The sequence below is a fragment of the Panicum virgatum genome, chromosome 1N (genome assembly GCF_016808335.1).
Source record: "Panicum virgatum strain AP13 chromosome 1N, P.virgatum_v5, whole genome shotgun sequence".
Lineage (NCBI taxonomy): Eukaryota > Viridiplantae > Streptophyta > Magnoliopsida > Poales > Poaceae > Panicum > Panicum virgatum.
The window spans coordinates 34044573-34066084 of record NC_053145.1 but is presented as its reverse complement, the minus strand read 5'-3'; the positions used below and the strand labels follow the sequence as shown (position 1 = coordinate 34066084).

The 21512-nt window shown below is 45.8% G+C and overlaps 1 protein-coding gene and 1 long non-coding RNA gene across 2 annotated transcripts; both read left to right on the top strand.

Moving 5' to 3' along the window:
* The first annotated feature begins 7496 nt into the window (after nt 1-7496).
* LOC120655656 lies at nt 7497-20561 on the top strand. Its single transcript, XM_039933589.1, has 2 exons — nt 7497-8195; nt 17994-20561. The coding sequence occupies exons 1-2, from the start codon at nt 7545-7547 to the stop codon at nt 18756-18758; spliced, it is 1416 nt and encodes a 471-aa protein (XP_039789523.1). The 5' UTR covers nt 7497-7544; the 3' UTR covers nt 18759-20561.
* LOC120655658 lies at nt 12267-16495 on the top strand. The gene is made up of 2 exons (XR_005667683.1): nt 12267-12313; nt 16198-16495. It is a non-coding gene; the product is annotated as an uncharacterized LOC120655658 (long non-coding RNA).
* Nucleotides 20562-21512: the final 951 nt, after the last annotated feature.

Below are 21512 nucleotides of genomic sequence, written 5' to 3'. Positions count from 1 at the left end.
ATGTCCTCCTCAGACGACTCACCCTCCTCCTCCTGTGCGTTCGCCTGCCACTCCTCCTCCTCCCGCTCCTGCTCCTGGTCCTGGACAGGCTCCTCCTCCTCCTGAGACGGCAGTGCAGGCGAAGGCTCTCGACGCCTCCTGCCTCCACCCTTCCCTCGACCCCAATTGGGTCTACCCTTCCCTTGACCCTTGCCTCGCCCCAACCCGGAACTCCTATCGGAGCCCTCACCAGCATCCGAGTGTGGCATGATTCTTCTGTATAGTGAGGCGACCGATCGTTGAAGTCCACCACCCTGCATCTTTCTTCAATCACCTGCAATTAAAAATAGTAAACCAATCAGCACATATATACAAAACGATCTTATAAAGAGAAAGAAAATAAATGTGACATAATTAGAAAGTAACATTAATAAATCAATTAGTACGGATCATACATGTATTAGAAATAATCATCTTCATCGGGATTAGCTGGATCATATGTCTCATCATCACTGTCACGCAAGTCGAGAAGTTCAAGCCCGTGCTCTAACGGTGGAATTTCATCCTCATTGTCATTGCCTAATTGTTATCGTTCAAGTAATTCTAGGTCCTTCGCATTACGAACCTCCTCACCAGCGTCCTCGTCATCAACCATTTCATCATCGTGTACTTCCATTTCAATCACTCCGGTTAAGTCTATCTCAAAATGTCCTTCAAGCCCATCTTCTTGAAAGAATTCCCCGTCATATGTGTTTGGGTCTATGTTGTAATCCTCATTATTTGGAATAGGTACTTTACCGTGTGGTGATACCTTGTACACAACGTCCCAACCCATAAGGCGATCGTCAGTTTTGCACGGATATGAGAGATAATAAACTTGCGTGGCTTGTTGAGCCACAATATACACATCGTCTCCTAGATACACTGATGACTGGCGAATTTCGACTAGGCCAAGATGAGGGGTCCGTCGCACTTCGTTAGGATCAAACCAATGACATTTGAATATGACAGGCATAAGAGGTTTGCAACCATGAAATGTGAGTTCGTAGATTTCTTCAATTATGCCATAATACTCGACCCCATCAAGGGCTTTCGTACAAACTCCAGAATTTGTTGTTCTTCGTTTGAGCCGACTCTGCTCGTGGCTTCTTGTGTGAAAGCGATATCCATTAACGTCATAACCGGAATATGACAAGACCCTATAGGCACAACCGTTGGCAACCTGTCTCAACTCGGGACACATAGACGCGTCATTTTGGGCCTGCAGGTAGAAGCATGATGATTTGTCATAATATTCGCACGGATAAGAAACTTCAAATGTCTAACAAGCATGATGGTTTGTTATACTTTGTGCTTGAACCAAGAAATGAAATCGGGGGCTCTTTGTCCCGCACCAGCTTTAAGAAGGACGTCAACTTCCTGCGGGGTTGGATCTCTTCGGCGACGCCAGAATTGTTGAGTAAATTCCCTATATAAACGAGAGGTAAAGGGGGTTGGATGCAGAATAGTTAATACTCGAGGAAATAGTTTGTTGAGAACTTACTGTATGTACGGCTCGACTTCCACTAGGTTCGTCAACACATACATCATGATAGTGCGCAACTCTTCATTGAGTAAGGCCTTAGGAGTCGCACCACTTGCACTTCCAAGTTGCCCTTTGAATAGGCTGAGGTTCGTTTCATTTTCGGCTTCATTGTAACGAGTGAGTGGATTGTGCACGCTTGGAAGGGTTTCACTATAGTATTTTGTTGTGTAGTTCGAGACCTCATCTAGAATGTATGCTTCTATAATGGAAGCTTCTATTTTGCATTTATTTTTGCATTTGATTCGAAGGATTTTTTGTTGTCTCTCAATCGAGTAGCACCAACGTCCCTGAACAGGTCCCCCCATCCGTGCCTCATACGGGAGGTGCAAAATCATATGCTGCATCGGATTGAAGAAGCCGGGTGGAAAGATTTTCTCCAACTTACAAAGCAACACAGGGGCCAATTTTTCCATTTGTTCAACTACAGCCCAAGACAACTCATTAGCACATAGCTGGCGGAAGAAATTGCTTAACTCCGCCAGCACTTGCCAGACATGGTCAGGGAGATAGCCTCGAACCATCACCGGAAGAAGCCGCTCAATCCATATGTGGTAGTCATGACTCTTCAGCCCATTGATTCGCATAGTAGATAAGTTCACCCCTCTCCTTAGATTCGCTGCATACCCATCGAGGAACATTAAAGTCTGGAACCATTCTAGTACTTCTTTCCTTTGGTGCTTCTTCAGGAAAAATTCAGCTGCAGGCTTTTTCCATTTCTTACCATCTTTGGGTGGCGGAATATTCAGTTTTAGTCTATCGCATAAACTAGCTTGATCCACTCGGGCCTTAACATTGTCCTTTGTTTTATCAAGAATGTCCATGATTGTATCCCAGAGTGCCTCAGCAATATTTTTTCCGAGTGCATCATATCAATGTTATGAGGAAGAAGAAGAAGATCATCCATGTAGGGGAGCCTCCACAGGCCCGACTTCTGAGTCCAGGCATGTTCTTCGCCATAACCCACAAAACCACCACCTTCTTTAACCCTCAGCGACTGTAACCACTCACGGACCGCAACACCTGACATCATTTGCGGTGGAGGTTCATCAACCATGACACCTTTCGTATAGTTCTTGATGTCATGTCGGAATGGATGGTCAATAGGGAGGAATTGTCGGTGCTTGTCGAACGAAGAATACTTGCCACCCTTCGCCAACCAGATGAACCTCATAGCTGCCTTGCATACTGGGCAAGGGAACTTCCCATGCACACACCAGCCGTAGAATATCGCATATGCTGGCAAGTCATGCAGGGAGTACATGTACCACACTCGCATTTTGAAGTTTGTCTTTGTAGCTCGGTCATATGTCCATACACCTTCCTCCCAAGCATGGAGCAAATCATCAATAAGAGGCTCCATATACACACTCATATTATCCCCCGGATATCCAGAAACTATCAACGACAAGAATATGTTCTGCCGTTGAAAGATAACTCCAGGGGGGAGGTTGAGGGGGATAACAAACACGGGCCAACAACTGTACGGGGCAGCCGTCATTCCATAAGGATTGAATCCATCTGTTGCCAACGCAACACGTACATTTCGAGCCTCCAGAGCTTTCATTGTGTGACGCCTGTCAAAATGTTTCCATGTTTCACCATCAGATGGATGTATCATCTTCTCAGGACGGTAGCGTTTGCCGTTTTTGTGCTATCTCATCTGTTGTGCTGAATCCTCGGCCATGAATAGACGTTGGATTCTCGGTATGAATGGAAGGTACCGTACGATTTTCACGGAGATTTTGAGCTATTTCTTTTGACCATCTCCAGAATCTACCTCCAGCCACCGAGATGATTTACATTTTGTACAGTAATTTACGTCTTCATGTTCTTTCCTAAACAATATGCATCCCTTCGGACAAGCATGTATCTTCTCATATGGCATCTTAAGACTACGAAGAAGTTTTTGTGCCTCGTACAAGCTCTTTGGAAGAATGTGTCCTTCCGGAAGCAGACTACCAAAAACAGTAAAAATTTTGTCGAAACCATCTCGACTAATGCCACACTCAGACTTTAGGGCCAGTACGTGTGCAATAGCATCGAACTGAGAAACATTGGTATGCTGGTGAAGTGGTTTCTGTGCCGCAGACAACATGTCGTAATACTGCTTAGCCGTAGGCTCTGGCGGTTCCTCTCTAGGTCCTTCTTCAAAGTGTGCTTCATGAAAGTCTGTTAACATGTCTGCACAACCGGCATCAGCATCATAATCATCGATGCATTGTCTAACTACCTCTTCTCTCGCACGATGGGCTTCACCATGGCAGATCCACCGGGTATAGTTTTCCACAAACCCATTTTTGATAATATGTTTACCCATAGTGAGTTGTGATTGATGTATCCTATTTTGACACTTGGTGCATGGACACGGCATTCTACTCTGTCCTCTATCAAATGCCTTTTCGAAAAAGTCATTGACCTTTAGAGCAAACTCAATATACTCTTGTTCGCTCTGCCAGCCCTTGTACATCCACTCACGGTCATCCATCCTTTAACATACGAGCGAGAAATTTAAAAATCGATTTCATATACATGATATCTAACAAACTCTAATAGGTGAAGATAGGTCCTAATCCCACCCGATGATGCGTAGATATGGTTAGTTTCCATGATCCACTCCTAGCCGAGACAGAATTTCGGTAGCACCTCCCCGCTGCTCTCCAAATACACGTCCTGTCAAGGAGATTGTGTATCAGGAGAACAACAGGGAGGTGATGCCGAAACTCTGGCACGGATCGGAGTTGACCATGAAAACTAACCATATCTATGCACCCTTGGGCTGTCCAAATGACGTGGACAATTCGAAACACATACGGTTCCATATATGCAAAGAGCTGCATATTTCGAACCATATCTCTTTCGAACGGGAGATGCCTAGGTTACGTGAAGCACAAACAAGGTAAGTAAATGAAAGTCTGTGATGACTCACCTAACTGTCCTGCAAAGTGACGAGTCAAGAACGGTGCCACAACCTCTCCTAACAAAAAACAACTACATAGTATCAAAAATGGAACATTTCAGTTTCAAATTCTGCAAAAATAAAACAGCACAGTGGTCGACAACCAACAAACATGCCTCAGATATGTTCCCATTCATTTGACCTTGAACTTGAATGATAAGAAACCTAAAATAAATTCATGACCGCCATTAAACCATGTGACACATCCAGCCCAATCTTAACATCATCGCATCCGAGTTGTTGCTTGGGCATGGATGTGTCACATGGTATCATGACAACCATGATAAGCATATCCATAGAACAGAAATAACACACTTCGACTAACACTCATGCTCAAGCTTAAGGTCAATATATATATAGCATATATCATCACAGGCAATACAATTTTCTATCCAAAATACTCTCCAGCGGTGGCGAGAGCGGCAAAGTGAGATACAACTACCTACCAACCTCCCAGCGGGCGGGGGTCCGGCAGCGGCGTGGGCGGGGGTCCGGCGGCGTGCAGACCGGGCGGCGCAGGGGCGTGGGCGGGCGAGCGTGGGGTGGGCCGCGGCGTCGGGGTGGGCACCCAGCGGGCAGGGGTCCTGCGGCGTGCAGACCAGGCGGCGCAGGGGCGTGGGCGGGCGAGCGTGGGGTGGGTCGCGGCGTCGGGGTGGGCGCGGCGCGGGTGGGGGTCCGGCGGCGTGCGGACCGGGCGGCGCAGGGGGGTGGGCGGGCGAGCGTGGGGTGGGCCGCGGCGTCGGGGTGGGCGCCCAGCGGGCGGGGGTCCTGCGGCGGCGTGGGCGGGGGTCGGGCGGCGTGCGGACAGGGCGGCACAGGGGCGTGGGCGGGCGAGCATGGGGTGGGCCGCGGCGTCGGGGTGGGTGCCCAGCGGGCGGGGGTCCTACGGCGTGCGGACCAGGCGGCGCAGGGGCGTGGGCGGGCGAGCGTGGGGTGGGCCGCGGCGTCGGGGTAGGCGCGGCGTGGGCGGGGGTCCGGCGGCGGGCGGACCGGGCGGCGCAGGGGCATGGGTGGGTGAGCGCGGGGTGGGCTGCGGCGTTGGTGTGGGCCGCGGCGTTTGGGTGGGCGCGGTGCGAGCGGGGGTCCGGCGGCGCCAAGACCGGGCGGCGCAGGGGCGTGGGCGGGCGAGCGCGGTGTGGGCCGCGGCGTCGAGGTGGGCGCGGCGCGGGTGGGGGTCCGGCGGCGGCGTGGGTAGGGGTCCGGCGGCGCCAAGACCGGGCGGCGCAGGGGCGTGGGAGGGCAAGCGCGGGGTGGGCCGCGGCGTCGGGGTGGGCGCGGCGCGGGCGGGGTCCGGCGGCGGCGTGGGCGGGGGTCCGGTGGCGTGCGGACCGGGCGGCGCAGGGGCGTGGGTGGGCGAGTGCGGGGTGGGCCGCGGCGTCGAGGTGGGCGCGGTGCGGGCGGGGGTCCGGCGGCGGCGTGGGCGGGGGTCCGGCGGCATGCGGACCGGGCGGCGCAGGGGCGTGGGCGCGGGTCGGGAGTCGGTGAGGAGTGAGGAGTGAGGAGTGGATGCGGGAGAGTGAGTTCGAAACGGTAAGGGAGTGGGTGGTTCGTTGTGTGCCAGATCTACGGCACACGGCGAAGTTAAGACTTCGCCATGTGCCAGATCCAGGGCACACGGCGAAGTAATGAGTTCGCCGTGTGCCAGATGCCAGGCACACGGCGAACACAGCATTTCTATATTTCATGTAAATGAAACTTGTATTCTTTTAAAATTTTCAATATCATTTTCGAAATTTGTTTTGAAATTGAAAACAAGACCTTAAAGTTCACTAAAGAACATGAATATATTTTTTTCACTCATGTTAAATCATTATTTCATGTAATAATAGTTCAAATTCAATTTATATCAATTAAAGTTGTATAAATGCAGTTAATATGTTAAAATTATCAAACGGATCCAAAAAAATTCAAAAAATTAACATGAAGTCATTTTTGTTCTCTATTGCCTATATAAAAAGTGTAGAAACCAAATTCAAATTTGAACGTGTTTGCCCCTACAAACTTAACCGCGTCTTTCTCCATTACCCAGATGTTGTTCGGGAAAGTTTGAGTTTATAAGCAGCGTACGTGACAAACACGTGCGGAACTCCCTCAATTTTTTACCATAGATTTTATGTATGATACCATAAGAAATTGACAAATGTTTGAATTTTTTAAAATTTTACAACTATTCGATTCTACATTCACGAGAACTTTTTGTGAACACTATTTTCGAAATGACAATGTCAACTACGACGTGAGGTCTTACTGTGCACTCAGAAACACGAATATCATTTTTCCAAAAATTTTCTTCTATTATTTTATGTACTTGCATTTCAAAATTTGACTCATCTGAAAAATTCGTTTAACAGATACACAATTTTTATATATAGTGAACATTATGACAAAAATACCAAACTTTAATATAGAGTACCAAGCAATGTCTCTGCAGTGTAGAAAAAGTTTCGAGTTTGAAAATTCAAAATTTTCAAACTATTTGCCGTGTGCCAAAAAAAACACACAGCGAAGTGTCTTGTTTGCCGTGTGCCAAAAAAACACACGGCGAAGTGTCTTGTTTGCCGTGTGCCAAGCTGTAGCACACGGCGAAGTGGCTAGTTTACCGTGTGCCCCATGCGGCACACGGCAAAGTTGAGCGCCGTCAATCTCCGTCGCCCGTCCGTCCACCTCCGTTCGCCACCTCTACACGTGAGTGGCACGTGCACGAGGTTTGCCGTGTGTTTTGAGGGCGGCACACGACAAAGATAGTAATATGCCGTGTGTTTGGTTTTTGCCGTGTGTTCCTGGGGCTGGCACAGGGCAAAGAAGCAATTTTGCCGTGTGCGTGGTGTTTGCCGTGTGTTTTATTTTGAGCACATGGCAAAGTGGCTATTTGCCGTGTGTCCGTCTTTTAGCACACGGCAAACTATTTGGCACACGACATATTAGCCGTTTCCGGTAGTGCGGTGAATAAGCTCCTCTCCCTTCTCACAACCCCAGTCCACCACGACCCCTCGTCAACCTCTTTCTTGGCCTTGGCAAGCGGCGATGCTGCGGAAAGACCTCAGGATGGCCGGTCGCCACCTCTGGCTGCCGTCTCGCCGCGCCGTCGGAGCGCGAGCGCCTCGGTCTCCTAGCCTACTGCTAGTGAAGAATCCCCGCCTCCCTTCTCACCACCACCACCAGCACCCTTCTCCTCAGATCAAGAACCCAACTTTTCTTGGTTTGGGGATGATGGGGAGGGAGCAGAAGGCAGCCGGCCACCACATTGGGCCGTCCTCTTGCGGCAACATCCCTACGAAGCAGCAGGCTGCCGCCCTACCGGTGAAGGAGTCCAACGGACATGTGACCAGCGACGGTGGGTGCTCACCGTTGGCCGGCGCTCTGCCACCCAGTGAGGGTGGGGGATCTCCGTTGGCCAGGGTTCTGTCACCCAGCGACCGTGGCGGCTCTCCGTCAGCTGGCCCTTGCTGGCCTGATCCCAGACGCCGCCAGCACAGCTCAATTGAAGCAAAAATCGCCGGGTGGCCACATCTTCTTGCTGCTGCTAGCTCGGTGCCTAGTCTGGTCGGCCACTGTTCGGCTCCAGCGACGTCGCCACGCTGCTCCAGTGCCACTCTCCGCCCCTCCCTCCTCGCCGTGGCCGGAGGTTCCTTCGGCTCCGCTGGGCTTCGGAATGCTTCTCCGCCTAAATTGAAAGTAGCCACTTTACTCTATGTCTGATCATGTATACACCAAGCTGCTGATTAATCTGTTCTCAGATGCTGCTGATCCCTGTTGATCCGTTCTCCTGTGTCCAGTTGTTCACTAGCGTTTTTAGTATCAATGTGTTTAGGATTTGTTTTTTTTTAAATAAAGCAGCAGCACTGCTGATTCGTTTAAGGAGAATAGAAATCCAGGTAACAGTACATGTTCTATTACATAAATTTAAAAACTCACTCATGCTTAACATTAAAACTAAGTTACTGCTCAGTTTTGGCGTTCCACACGCCAAATGCCGTAGCTCTACCTCTTCCCTATTGAAGGTGAAGACCTGCCTGGCAAAACAGCTTTATTTTCAAAAACTCGTCAATTCTCTTCTTGCATATGTCGGTCCCATGCCGTGTACATCATGAAGGCAGCTTTTGATCTTCTTCGTGCTGTCGGCGGTTCTAAACTCCTCTTCCACCATTCTTCCACTGTCTCTTCATCTTTGTCTGGTGCCTGTATTTCTCCTCGAGTTCAGTTGCTAACAAGCAGCCAGACCTCCTTTGCATAACAGCAGTGTAGGCACAGGTGCTGCGCTGTTTCTTGCTGTTGATCACATAGAGCACACTCGCTTCTGCATGACCAATTTCTGGCTGCTAGTTTGTCCGTAGTTAAGATCTTCGATTGGACTAATAACCAAGCAAAAAACTTGTGTTTGCCTTCACCATATGCATGCTAGGAACTCCTGAAAATGCGGAGCGGGCGATCGGGCGTTGCGACGGCGTCCGCAGTGTGCTAAGCCGCCGGCGTCCTTGGTTGCCGGGCGGACCGCCGTCCGGTGGGCGCGGGTGCCTGTGCGTCGGCGCGGCCCCCGCTCGGCGTTCGCGGCGTGCGAAGCCGCCGGCTGGGCGTTGGCGAGACCACTGATTCCCGACCGGCAAGGAATCGCTCTTGTCACCTGATGCCTGGCCTGGGATGACCTCCCTGCCGTCTCCGGGTGGTGCTTCCTCGCCGGAGCGTTCAACCTCGTCTCCGGGGACGACTACGTTGCCGGAGCCTTCAATCCCGCCGGATGCGATTCCGGTGCTTCTGACAACTCCTTTGCAGGCGGATTTCGACCCTGGCGGTGCGGCGAAACCGGCTGTTCGTCGTCGCCGACGGCTCACGCTCGCGTGTCCCGAGGTGAGTGCTTTTCCGTCTGTTCTTGCAGGTCTTCCGAAGGTGGAGGATCAGAGCTTTGCCGATGGCGTGGCCGCAACGCCTATCGACACCGACGAGGTAGGAATCAACATAGCAGAGGCTTCTTCTCCAGTGTCGATGGTGTTGCAATCATCCAACGAAGTGGACAACCATGAGTGCTTCAGTCCTGCGGACGATGAGGCTTTACAGGATTGTATCATGGCGGGTTACTCATATGAACAGGCACGAGATTACATCTCAGAAAAGAAGAAGTGCTCAAGTTACAATGATGAGATTTTCGTTGAAAATTTTTGGGCAGATATGGGTTTCCCAAAGGGAACACGATGGTGGGAAAATGAGCGATCGCCGGTGGGAAGTAATCCGGAGCACAAACAATGTGTCTCGTCGGAGCCTTCTTCACCGCAACGTGCTAAGCAATTTTCTCTGCCATCTAAGAGAAAGGGTGCGTCAAATCCAGACATTCGAAAGAAAGGGTTCGCTTTGCGTTCTTGGAAAGGCCCACTTCCTAAACGTCGATCTCAGGTGATCACGTTGGAAGCCTTTTTGCCAGAGACTGCAAGGAAGCGCCTCCTGCATCCGGTTCGGCCTCTGCGTGCAGACCTCATTGCACGTGCTCGCGATTTTGGTAGGTCCATCTGGGACCTGATCCCAAACGGGCCCAGGAAAATCAATCGCGCTCCACTTCCTGGCCGTGAACTTCCCACGCCGACACCATCTCTAACCCTAGCACGAGAACCTGGGTGCCCGAGATCAGATTCATCGCCGGTGTCGGTGGCTAAGCGGGACCAACGCTCCTTTGCGGACGTCGTGCGGAGCTCGCCGATGCCACCTTACCCTCGGTTTGTGGATCGAGGCAGGGGTCGAGGCCCCAACCCTGGTCGTCGGGATGGTCGCAGTCATGGGGATTTTGGCGGCGGCGGTTTCCAGGCCCACTCCAGGGCACAACACCCTGCTGGTCGCGGCTGTGAGTATGGTCGTGAGGTAGGTCGTGAACATGGACGTGAGCATGGTGCTTCTGCTGGTCGTGAGCATGGTGCTTCTGATGGTCGCAGCACACATCCTGGTCGAGGAGGAGGAGGAGCTGATCAGCAATTTTCTAGATCAGCAGGAAATCAATCCCAACAGCAGTACGTTCCTATCTTGCCATCTAGCAAGGCTGATTTTGTTCAACAGGGGGCAGAGCGGGAGCAACAGCAATTGGAACAGGGTGCACTTAAGAAGAGGAAACCCTTCTGTTTTCATTGCAAGTGCAGCGGACATGTTAACAAAAATTGCAAGGAAAATCTCGACTGCGTTATCTGCAACAAGAAGAATTCCCATTTGTCGGCCAAGTGCCCGATTCTGAAGATGCCTAAACCAAATGCATCTTTCTTTGGGTCAGGCAAGAAGGAGTTTGCTTTTATCAGAATTATAGACGTCGACTACAAGCTTGAGACACCAGATCCGTCGCCCACGGGACTAATCACCGTCTCTGGGGGACGCATCACAGCGGAAGTAGTTCAGTCTGAACTTGCTCGTATCATCAGAACAGACTGGAAGTGGGAAGCTTTAGTTCATGATGAAAATTCTTTTTTGGTGGCTTTTCCTAGTGACGATTCGCTGCAGAGAATGGTTGAGATTGGCTTTCAGTTGAAAAATCATGGCATCACACTCACGGTGTCAGTCTGGCAAAATGATCAAGATATTGCACCTACGTATGAGTTAGAGGAAGTCTGGGTCCATGTTACGGGGGTGCCACATGCTTACAGGCATTACTTGGTTTTCTGGGCTGTTGGGACAGTGATTGGTGCAACTCTGGAAGTTGATATGCTAACTTATAGATTGAAGGGCGTGATCAGAATCAAGGTTGGGATGATGGATAAGCGTCAGCTGCCACATACTACAGACCTGGTTTTTGGTACTCAAGGTTATCATGTGACCTTTGCACAGGAAGATGAACTTTTCCTGCCAGCAACGCTTCCGCCAGAAGATGATGATCCCATGGATTTTGATAATTTCGGGGATGGTAATGGTAGTGCTGAGGATAAGGATAGGGATGATTCTTCAAAAAAATTGAAGAGGACGAGTCAACCTGAGAGCAACTTACCTCAGACAAAAAATGTTGGATCTGGACCTGTCCCAATGCATTGTCGGATTGCGGTCACTCCTATGGGAAACCGTCGCTCATGTCCACCGAGAAAGCCAGTTTTGTCTGAAGGAACTACAAAATCGACCAAGATTGCGGTTACTGTACCAAGAGGTGGTTTCAGGCCGATTCCTGGGAATACTTTTGTTAAGCAGCAGGGAGAGGTGATCGACACACCTTTGGGCATAGATGCGCTTTCGACTGGCATGGGCGCCCAGATGGCAGGGCCAATGGGCGATTCCAGCATGGTGATGGATAAAAATCCTCAGGAGCTTAAACCTGCACTGCAAGTACAAACAGGCTCTGAGTCTGTTACTTATAGTAGTCAGGCTAATGTTACTTCACCAAGAAATAATGGTCAGTGTTCGCGCTTCTTTGGGTCAGCTTCTGAGGAATTGCATACAGTCTCACCCTTTTGTGTAGCAGATTATGCTAATTCGCCATCTAGTGGGCCATCTGTGATGGCATCGCCAATAATTCCGGAGTCAAATACAGATACGGTGGTATCTGCTAAGGCGGGGGTGACAACACCGAGTAAACAACAAGTTGTGTTGGCGTCAGGGCAGCCGGAGGTGTTCACACCGGCAGCTTTCAAGACACCTACCAATAGTATCGCAGGTACGGAATGTGATGATATTTCAGGGGTTGGATCAGTTTTCCTCGATGGTAAATGCAGAAGTGCTCGCGCTAATTATTCTTTTTTCTGCGGATGGTAATCCTGCAGCAGATGAGCTAGTTCTGGACAAAGCCAAGAGGCATGCTGCTATTAGGAACCTGGATAACCCGGCAGGGACATACCCACCAGGTAACATATCTTTAAAGTTACCTATGGACAATAGTGTTGCAAAATTAAAGTCTATCGGGATATCTATGGGTAGCAGCTCCAAAGAGATTATTGTTTCTTCTAATGCACTAAAACGAATCAAAGTGGACAAAGTTAAGGTTCAGCCAAAAAATAAAAGAGCGGATACCGATTTAAATCCTTTTGATTTAAGTGATGAGGAGGATCCTGAAAATGAAAACAGGCTCCTTTCCCACTTAATCAAGGACATAACTGATGTGGATTTGGATTACCTGGACCTAGGCATGAGAATTTGTGACCTTAAGGTGACCGGGCGTAAGTCGAAATCAATAGCTAAAAAAGCCAAGGCGCGGAAAAAGACTCAAAAACTAAACAAAAGTGTTTCCCCATGAAAGGATTCTACTGGAATAGCAGAGGTCTTTCAGACTTGGCTAAATATAGATACATCTCAGATGCAATTAGAGATCACAAACTAGACTTTGTTGCCGTCATGGAGACCGGGAAACAGGACATGTCTAGATCAAATCTTAACCGTCTTTCTGGTGACGCGGATTTTATCTGGCATTGCCTCCCACCCAGGGGACGGTCGGGCGGTATTCTACTAGGAATTAACTCAACAGTCCTTGATCTATCTATTATTGTGGAAGGGGAATTTTTTATTAAGTTCCATCTCCGAAACAGAAACGATGACTTCAAATGGATTTTGATGGCAGTATATGGTCCGGCACAGGATGAATTCAAATCAGCTTTTCTGTCGGAACTCGTCCGTACGTGTCAACATAATCTGTTGCCCACCTTAATCGGGGAAGATTTTAACATCATGAGGCATAGTAAGGAAAAGAATAAAAATAATTTTAACCCTCGCTGGCCGTTCCTGTTCAACGCTGTCATTGATAGCTTTGATCTTTGGGAGATAGATTTGACAGGGAGACAATACACCTTTGCAAACTCTCTTCCGGATCCGACCTATGAGAAGCTCGATAGAGCTCTAATGACAACTAAATGGGAGTTCAAATACCCGATGGTAACAGTGCGAGCACTGGATAGAGGCATCTCAGATCATACCCCATTACTTTTGGAAACGGGTGACCCATCCTTTACGGGACATGCAAAGCAGCTCAAAATGGAACTCAGTTGGCTATCTCATGAGGATTTTAAAGAGCGAGTCACAAAAATTTGGAATAAACCGGTTGGTGGACAAAATTCAGTGCAACGCTGGAATAGAAAACTGGGGGCACTCAGAAAGCACTTGCGGGGGTGGGCTCGTCACCACCATGGGGTGTATAAAGCATAAAAGGAAAACCTCCAATCGATAGTAACAGACCTAGACACCCAAACTGAATTTAGAACACTCACGAACGATGAGAGGAATCAACTGGAATCCGCCCGAGATGACTTGATAAAACTCCTGCGTGAGGAGGAACTCAAGTATTATCAACGGGCCAAAGTGACTGACGTTCTTTTGGGGGATAATAACACTCGATACTTTCAGATGGTTGCTAATGGCAAACATAATAAGAAACGTATCTTCTCCCTATAACACGAGGGTGGAAAAATTGAGGGTCAATATAACCTAAAAGGTCATATCACCCAATTTTACAAAGAATTATTCGGTCCTCCTGAAGAGAATAATTTTACTCTAGGCGATAGGACGGATGATATCCCTCAAGTCAGTTCACTAGAAAATACATTCCTCAGCTCCTTTCACTGAAAAGGAGATTCGGGATGCAATCTTTGATATGGATCATAACAAAGCGCCAGGACCAGACGGTTTCCCAGCTGAATTCTATCAGCAGTTTTGGGATGTCATCAAAGGGGACCTCATGCAAATGTTTCATGACCTGCATAATGGTGATCTTCCCCTTTTCAGTCTAAATTTTGGTGTCATAACGTTATTGCCAAAAACACAAGAAGCCAGTAAAATCCAGCAATACAGGCCGATATGCCTCCTGAATGTGAGTTTTAAAATCTTCACGAAAGTGGCGACAATCCGTGTCAATTCGATTGCAGATAACATAATTAGCCCTTCACATATGACATTTATGCGTGGCCGAAATATTTTAGAAGGTGTTGTGATCTTGCATGAAACGGTTCACGAATTACATCGCAAGAACCAGAGTGGGGTAATTTTCAAAATAGATTTTGAAAAAGCCTATGATAAAGTGAGGTGGAACTTCCTGATTCAGACGCTTCGGCTGAAAGGCTTTTCAAACAAGTGGATTGATTGGATTGTCTTTCATCTCAGGTGGAAGTGTTGCAATAAATGTCAACGATGAGGTGGGTCCATATTTTCAAACAAAGAAAGGACTTAGGCAAGGAGACCCACTCTCACCCATCCTTTTTAATTTAGTAGCCGACATGCTCACACTTTTCATTAAGAGAGCAAAAGCAGAGGGTTTGCTGAGTGGTGTGGTGCCCCATTTGGTAGATGACGGGCTATCAATACTACAATATGCTGATGATACAATTCTCTTTATGGACCATAACCTGGAGCAGGCTCATAACATGAGGCTATTCTTTGTGCTTTTGAGCAGCTATCGGGCCTCAAAATTAATTTCCATAAGAGTGAAATCTTCTGCTTTGGAGAAGCGAAGAATTGCGAAAGTTAGTACATGGAACTGTTTGGTTGCAATCCAGGATCTTTCCCAATCTGATACTTAGGCATTCCGATTCATTATAGAAAATTGTCTAATAGCGATTGGCTGAGGATCCAAGAATGGTTTGAAAAACGTCTCAGTAGTTGGAAAGGTAAACACCTTTCAACCGGAGGTCGTTTAACACTCATTAATTCTGTTCTTAGCAGCTTGCCTATGTACATGATGTCCTTTGAAATCCCAAAAGGGGTTCGTAAGAAGTTGGACTATTTTCGATCTAGATTTTTTTGGCAAAGTGACGAGCATAAAAAAAAGTATCGGCTAGCAAAGTGGGACATCTTGTGTCAACCCAAGGATCAAGGGGGACTAGGGATTCATAATTTGGAATTAAAAAATATAGCTTTACTCAGTAAGTGGCTGTACCGCCTGTTAACAACAGATGGTACATGGCAGCAGATCTTACGCAATAAATACCTATGGTCTAAACCGTTGGTACAGGCCCAATGGAAAAGCGGAGATTCACATTTTTGGGCAAGCCTGATGAAGGTAACACGAGATTTTTTAAGATTCGGAACATTCGTGATAAAGGATGGGTCTCAAGTAAGATTCTGGGAAGACACTTGGTTAGAAAATAGTCCTTTATGCGATCAATACCCACAACTTTATAATATAGTCAGGAAGAAACAGGATACGTTGGCTGATGTACTAAGTACACAGATCCCGAACCTCTCCTGGCGTAGAGATCTAATTGGCAATAAGTTGGTGATGTGGAATAATCTTGTCTCACGTCTATCAACTATAGTTCTCAGCCAAGAAAGGGATGAATTTAAATGGAACCTAGACTAGACAGGTGTTTTTTCGATAAAGTCACATTATCTGGGTTTAATCAATCAGAACACTCCTAACATAAATAAGAGAATATGGAAATTAAAAGCCCCACTCAAGATAAAGATATTCCTCTGGTATCTTAAACGAGGCGTCATTCTTACAAAGGATAATCTTGCAAAACGGAATTTGCAGGGGAACCAACATTGTTGTTTCTGTCATGAGAATGAAACGATACAACATCTGTTTTTTGACTGCCGATTCGTGAGAATGGTATGGGCTTCGGTCTATGCGGCCTGGAGCATACCAAAACCTCATAATATGCCTAGTATGTGTGGGAGTTGGCTCAATGGAATTTCTAAAGAATATAAGCCACTAGTACTTCTTGGCGCGACAGCCTTGTGTTGGTCTGTTTGGCTATGCAGAAATGCGGTGGTGTTCGATAACAAAAAATCTTCCTTTTTGTAGGTTATCTACTCAACTACGCACTGGCTCCGTACATGGGCTATCCTTCAGAAGTATACTTTGCAGGACAAGCTTGTAGCGGCCTCTCATTTCTTGGCACAGGTGGCCAAGGATTTTTTTTGCCCGGGCACATGGGTGGCGGTCTAGTCTTCGGATTGACAGTCATTAGTGTGGAAGGATCTTTATCAAACTCTTTTTAGGCTGTGTGTCGTTTAGGCAGAGGTCGGGAAAATTTCAAGACGATGTATCACCTTGATGTATTGTGCTTGAAATCAATAAAATTTCCCTTTTCAAAAAAAAATATGCATGCTAGATAGATTTTGCATCAAAGTTGCATTAGATAGTCCCACCTTACTGTATCAAATGCCTTTGCAATGTCCAACTTTAGGAACAAAGCAGGCCTCTTTGCTCTGTGCAGATCTCTGATTAGATTTTGTGTATAGAGGAAATTGCCATGTATGCTCCTTTTTTTTAAATGAATGTACCCTGGTTTCTGGTCACCAAACTATTCAGTTGAATTGACAGTCTGGTTGATAAGAGTTTTGATATTATCTTTGCAATACTACTAGTGAGGCTTATAGGCCTGAAATCTGTCACTTTCCTTGCCTCATGTGATTTGGGGATTAGAACTATGTGTGCAGTGTTCGGCACCCTGAGATGTTGATCATGGAGGTTGTAGAAATATTGCACTGCTGGCACTAATTCCTCTTTTATAGTACCCCAACAGGTCTTAAAGAACTTGCCAATGTAACCATCAGGCCCAGGTGCCTTTTCAGATTCCGTATCCATTACCACTATCTTGATCTCACCTTCAGTGAATTCATCCTCCAAATCATGCGGTAGCCCATGCCTCTGTATCTGCAGACTTTCCCTGTTTAGAGTCTCATGTCTCTGTACTACTGTTCCCATGACTGACTCGAAGTGTTGCAATGTTAAACTCTCTTTTTCCTCTTGCAAATGTACTAGTCCATTATCAGATTGCATGCTCTTGACAAGTCTTTTTTTTAAAGCTTTTGATCAAGTTCCTTCTACGTCTCCCATTGGCTATCAGCAGGGGCAGGCCCAGGTTTTGTTCAAGACTAGGGCCAAACCTAAACAAAAAACTCTATACCGGGCCACTTATCAATAAATTGCAAATATAGAGGAAATGCACATTTCAAATGATACTTATCCATCATTAATGGCCAACAATCTAGATAAGATATGAGAAAATATAAAGCAATACAAAGATAGCTCGTTTGATGATGTACTAGTGTTCTATGGTTGTTGGCCAAGACTAGGGCCATGACCCTAGTGGGAGATCCACCCCCGGCTATCAGATTTTGCATCAGACTCCATCAGATTGCACGCTGATCCCTGATGATCCGTTCTCCTATGTCTAGTTGTTCAATACCGTTCTTACAATCATTGTGTTTAGGATTTCTAATCAGTGTTATTGCCCCCCAAAGTTATACGCTAAGAGTTATGGTTATAATTGTACACTTTTTTAATAAATAAATATAGTGTGTCTAATTAAATAGTCAATCACTTTACTTTGACAATCTTTTCTTATATGTTTGATGAATTGTGTCTCTTTCTTCTGTTAATAGCAATTTTATGTTTAGTGGGGAAATTCAGATATATTCTACTTTACTCTCGAGTTTATATCAATGTATACTATTTGTGTACTTTATTTGAGAAAATGTATTGCTGATTGTTATGTGAGGCCAACTATATACGTGATAGAAATAACACCATTGTTGTACTGATGTTCTTTTCTTCCTTTAGTTTAATCTTTTTAGTATGCCACTTAATTACAGGTGCCAACAAGTCGATTCTTGAGTACCATCCCACCGCCTAAGGAATCAAAAGTTGATCTATTGAAAGTGGACAAGACTTGGGCTGTCGAAGATAGATCTTTGTCTGACATCCAACATGGTCTGGAACTTGGTGTGGAAAAGATTGGGACTTATGGGAACAAGTCTCCACTCATCCAAAGGATTGATGCAGCTGATATGTTAAACTCCCTCAACCTTGATATAGAAGCTTGTTCGAGCTATCAGGACAAGCATATAGAGTTGAAAAAAATGTATCAAAGCAAGGTTCGAGTTGCACTTGTAGTTAGGGGTTTGCTTTCACCCTACTCACTACGTGATAAAGAGGGAATCGAGCTACATAAGGAGTACTTCAGGATAACCTCGTATTATCCTAAGTACATAACATCACTTGAGTTGATGATGGAGCTATCATCAATGAAAGAAAACTTATGGACAGCATGCTTTGATTTCTTAAAAGAGCAGTACTGTATGGTGATAGAAGATTGGGACAAGCCCCTGGAAATGTCAATTGGAATATTTTCTTTTGATCGCACTATGGCTTTCGATGGGTCTGATGTTTATAGAGGGGAATCTGATGCATCCTTCTTCTTGCCGAAAGAAAGGTCTAATGCATTGGGCAACAAAAACGACAATAACAAGAAACCTGGAAGAATGGGTATGGCATGCTGTGCTATTTGGAACCACAAGAACGAAGTATTGTCGTCTATTTTCGTCAAGGGCTTTACCTGCAACCAAGGTTCTAAATAGCCGGCTATAACCACTGTTATAGCCTGCTATAGCCTTTGAGAGAGGAAAAAACTAGGATATTCATCTCTTAGCTCTAAATGGCTAAATCCGCTAATAGCCGGCTATATCCCGCTATAGCAGCTAAATTATGGATTATTTAGCCAACTAAATCATATAATTAGTCTTTATTTGTTATTAGTTTAGTAATGAACTTCATCTCATTTACAAAACTTAGTATTTCATCAACGATGTAACAAGGGAAATGAAGCCCAAGATGTACATAAGTCAATGATATTTTCTTGATTTCATATTTATATGCAAAATTACTTATAGATTTATGTATGGTATTGAAATAGAAATGCATAATTGTGAGAAGTTTCTAGAAGATTAGAGAGCATGCATGAACCATAGTTACCATGTTTCATGGTGAAATATGGAATACTCTAGAAATTAGATATTTGTATGACTAGATAAGCATAAGGAAAATTCTAAAGTTAGATATTTTGTAAAGCATTGTGTAGAAGATGGACACATGGCAAAACCATATGAGCCATAGAGTTCTATAAATAGGGGTGCTCCCCTCCCCCTCTTGCCATACCATGGCATAAGATGTCTCAAATAGAAGATGACAAGGTTGTCATGTAGTGTAGTTGTGTTATGGTAGGGTAGCGATATAAATAGTGCAAGAGTATTGTGTTGTACTAAGTTCTAATGACCTGTTGGTGAATTCTGGGTTCTGACATGAATGTGTTTGTTCTTCAGTGAGTGATCCTAACAGTTCAATTTCAGAGCTCAGCAAAAAGCAGCTTAAGGTGAATCCTAATCTCAAAATGGTTTCTTCTCTCTTTCTAACTTAGGGCTTTATCAAATCTGGGCAAAATCGGGTGATGAATTTAATTGCAGCTGGAACCGATCTTGTTGGCAATATCTTTCTTGTCATATGGCACTCACACTCAGTTTTTTGTCGTATTTCATACAGTGCCACACAGAACTATGTTGTTTATGTGATTCGTATTGTTACCAAAATCTGAACTAATCGATTGAATTTAGAGTGGAGTGTTATTAATATTATTTTTCTTTGAGCAGCTACATTCTAAAAAGTTAATGATTGATTAATGAATTATTTTATCTACGTAATTTTAAATTGTTTGTTACTAAATTATTTTGATGGAAACGTGCGTGTTGCACGTGCGTATTTGCTAGTTACAGGAAATTGTCCAAAGTATCCAAGTAAGACAAGAGAATAAAGATCGGTGGCATTATATATGGGGATCACCAAAATACAAAGCCAAGAACTATTACAAATTCCTTCACAAATAAATACAACCTCCAAGACCCTTCACATGGATATGGAAGTCCAGATGTTGCAACAAGTTAAGAATTTTTTCATGACTACTCCTAATGGACAGGTTAAACACTAGAAACTTGCTGAAAAGGAAAAGATACAAGCTGGAAGGAAATAACTTCAACTGTGTCTTGTGTCCAACTCAAAGAGAAGAAACGGCCTTTCACTTGTTTTTCAACTGTCCTTTTGCTTTGGAATGCTGGCAGCAAATTGGTGTTCAGTGGCAGTTTGGGAAACCTTTCTTTCAAATGATGGAAATGGCCACACAAGACTTCAATCAAACTTTCTACATAGAGGCATTTATCATTGCAGCATGGCACATCTGGAAGCAGAGAAATAATTTAATTTTTGTAAATTGCCCAGCAGGCACATTAAGCTGGAAAAGAAACATCAAGGAAGAATGTCTCCTTCAGACTTATAGAATGAAAGAGTCTGAAAGCTCCTGTCTTAGCCTGGTCTGATGGCTTAGTTTAGTTTAGTTTAGATGTATAGCCTTGTTGAGCAGCCTTTAGCTTTCCCCTTGCTGTTTTTGTGTTTCTTTGTAAATAACTCTTTTTCCCCTTTTAATCAAATTTCAACAGCGGGGGCCTCCCCCGCTGTTTTCGGTTCAAAAAAGGCCTCTAAGTTTGGCTTCAGCACTGGAGCGTGAAATAGCAGTTTGTTTCTTGGATTGCCATACAATGAGAGACTTGCCCAGAAATATGCAATAGCCGGTGATACAATGGCGATCAACCCGATCACTTGCCCATGTAGAATCAGAGTAAGCATACAACTGGAGTGGACTTGATTTTGCATAGAAGAGTTCTTGTGATATTGTCCGTCGTAGATACCTCAATACACGAACTAGATGTGCATAGTGAACTGAGATAGGGGCACTAACAAATTGGCTGAGCACATGAAAATCATGAGCAATGTCCGGTCTAGTAGCAGTGAGATAGACGAGGCTTCCTACAATACGGCGATATTCAGAGGGATCAGTAAGGGAGTACCATCAGTAGGTCGCAGCTGAAGATGAAGCTCCATGGGCGTAGCTAATGACCGAGTATCCATGATGTGAGAAAGGTAGGATACGTATAATCATGGGTTGTATTGCATTGAGCCCCTTGGGAGGTATATGTAGGAGTACAAGACTTGGGGGGCAAGATGCCTCCCCGATACATATGGCAGTCCGGGATCTATAATCCTAACCTACCAAATATACTATAACACATGAGGCCTGAATGAGAAATTAAGTCCTGAATATATTTTTGGGAGATATAGTATCCATCAGATGCAGATTGAACCTCAATGCCCAGAAAATAATTCAAAGGACCCAAACATCATGATTGATCGGTACGACGTGCTACCGATGCTTTACCTTAATCCTCAACTCTAAACTCTAGAAGGAAAGCTATTTAATCTGCTCCCAACGCTCTGAACACTGCAACAGA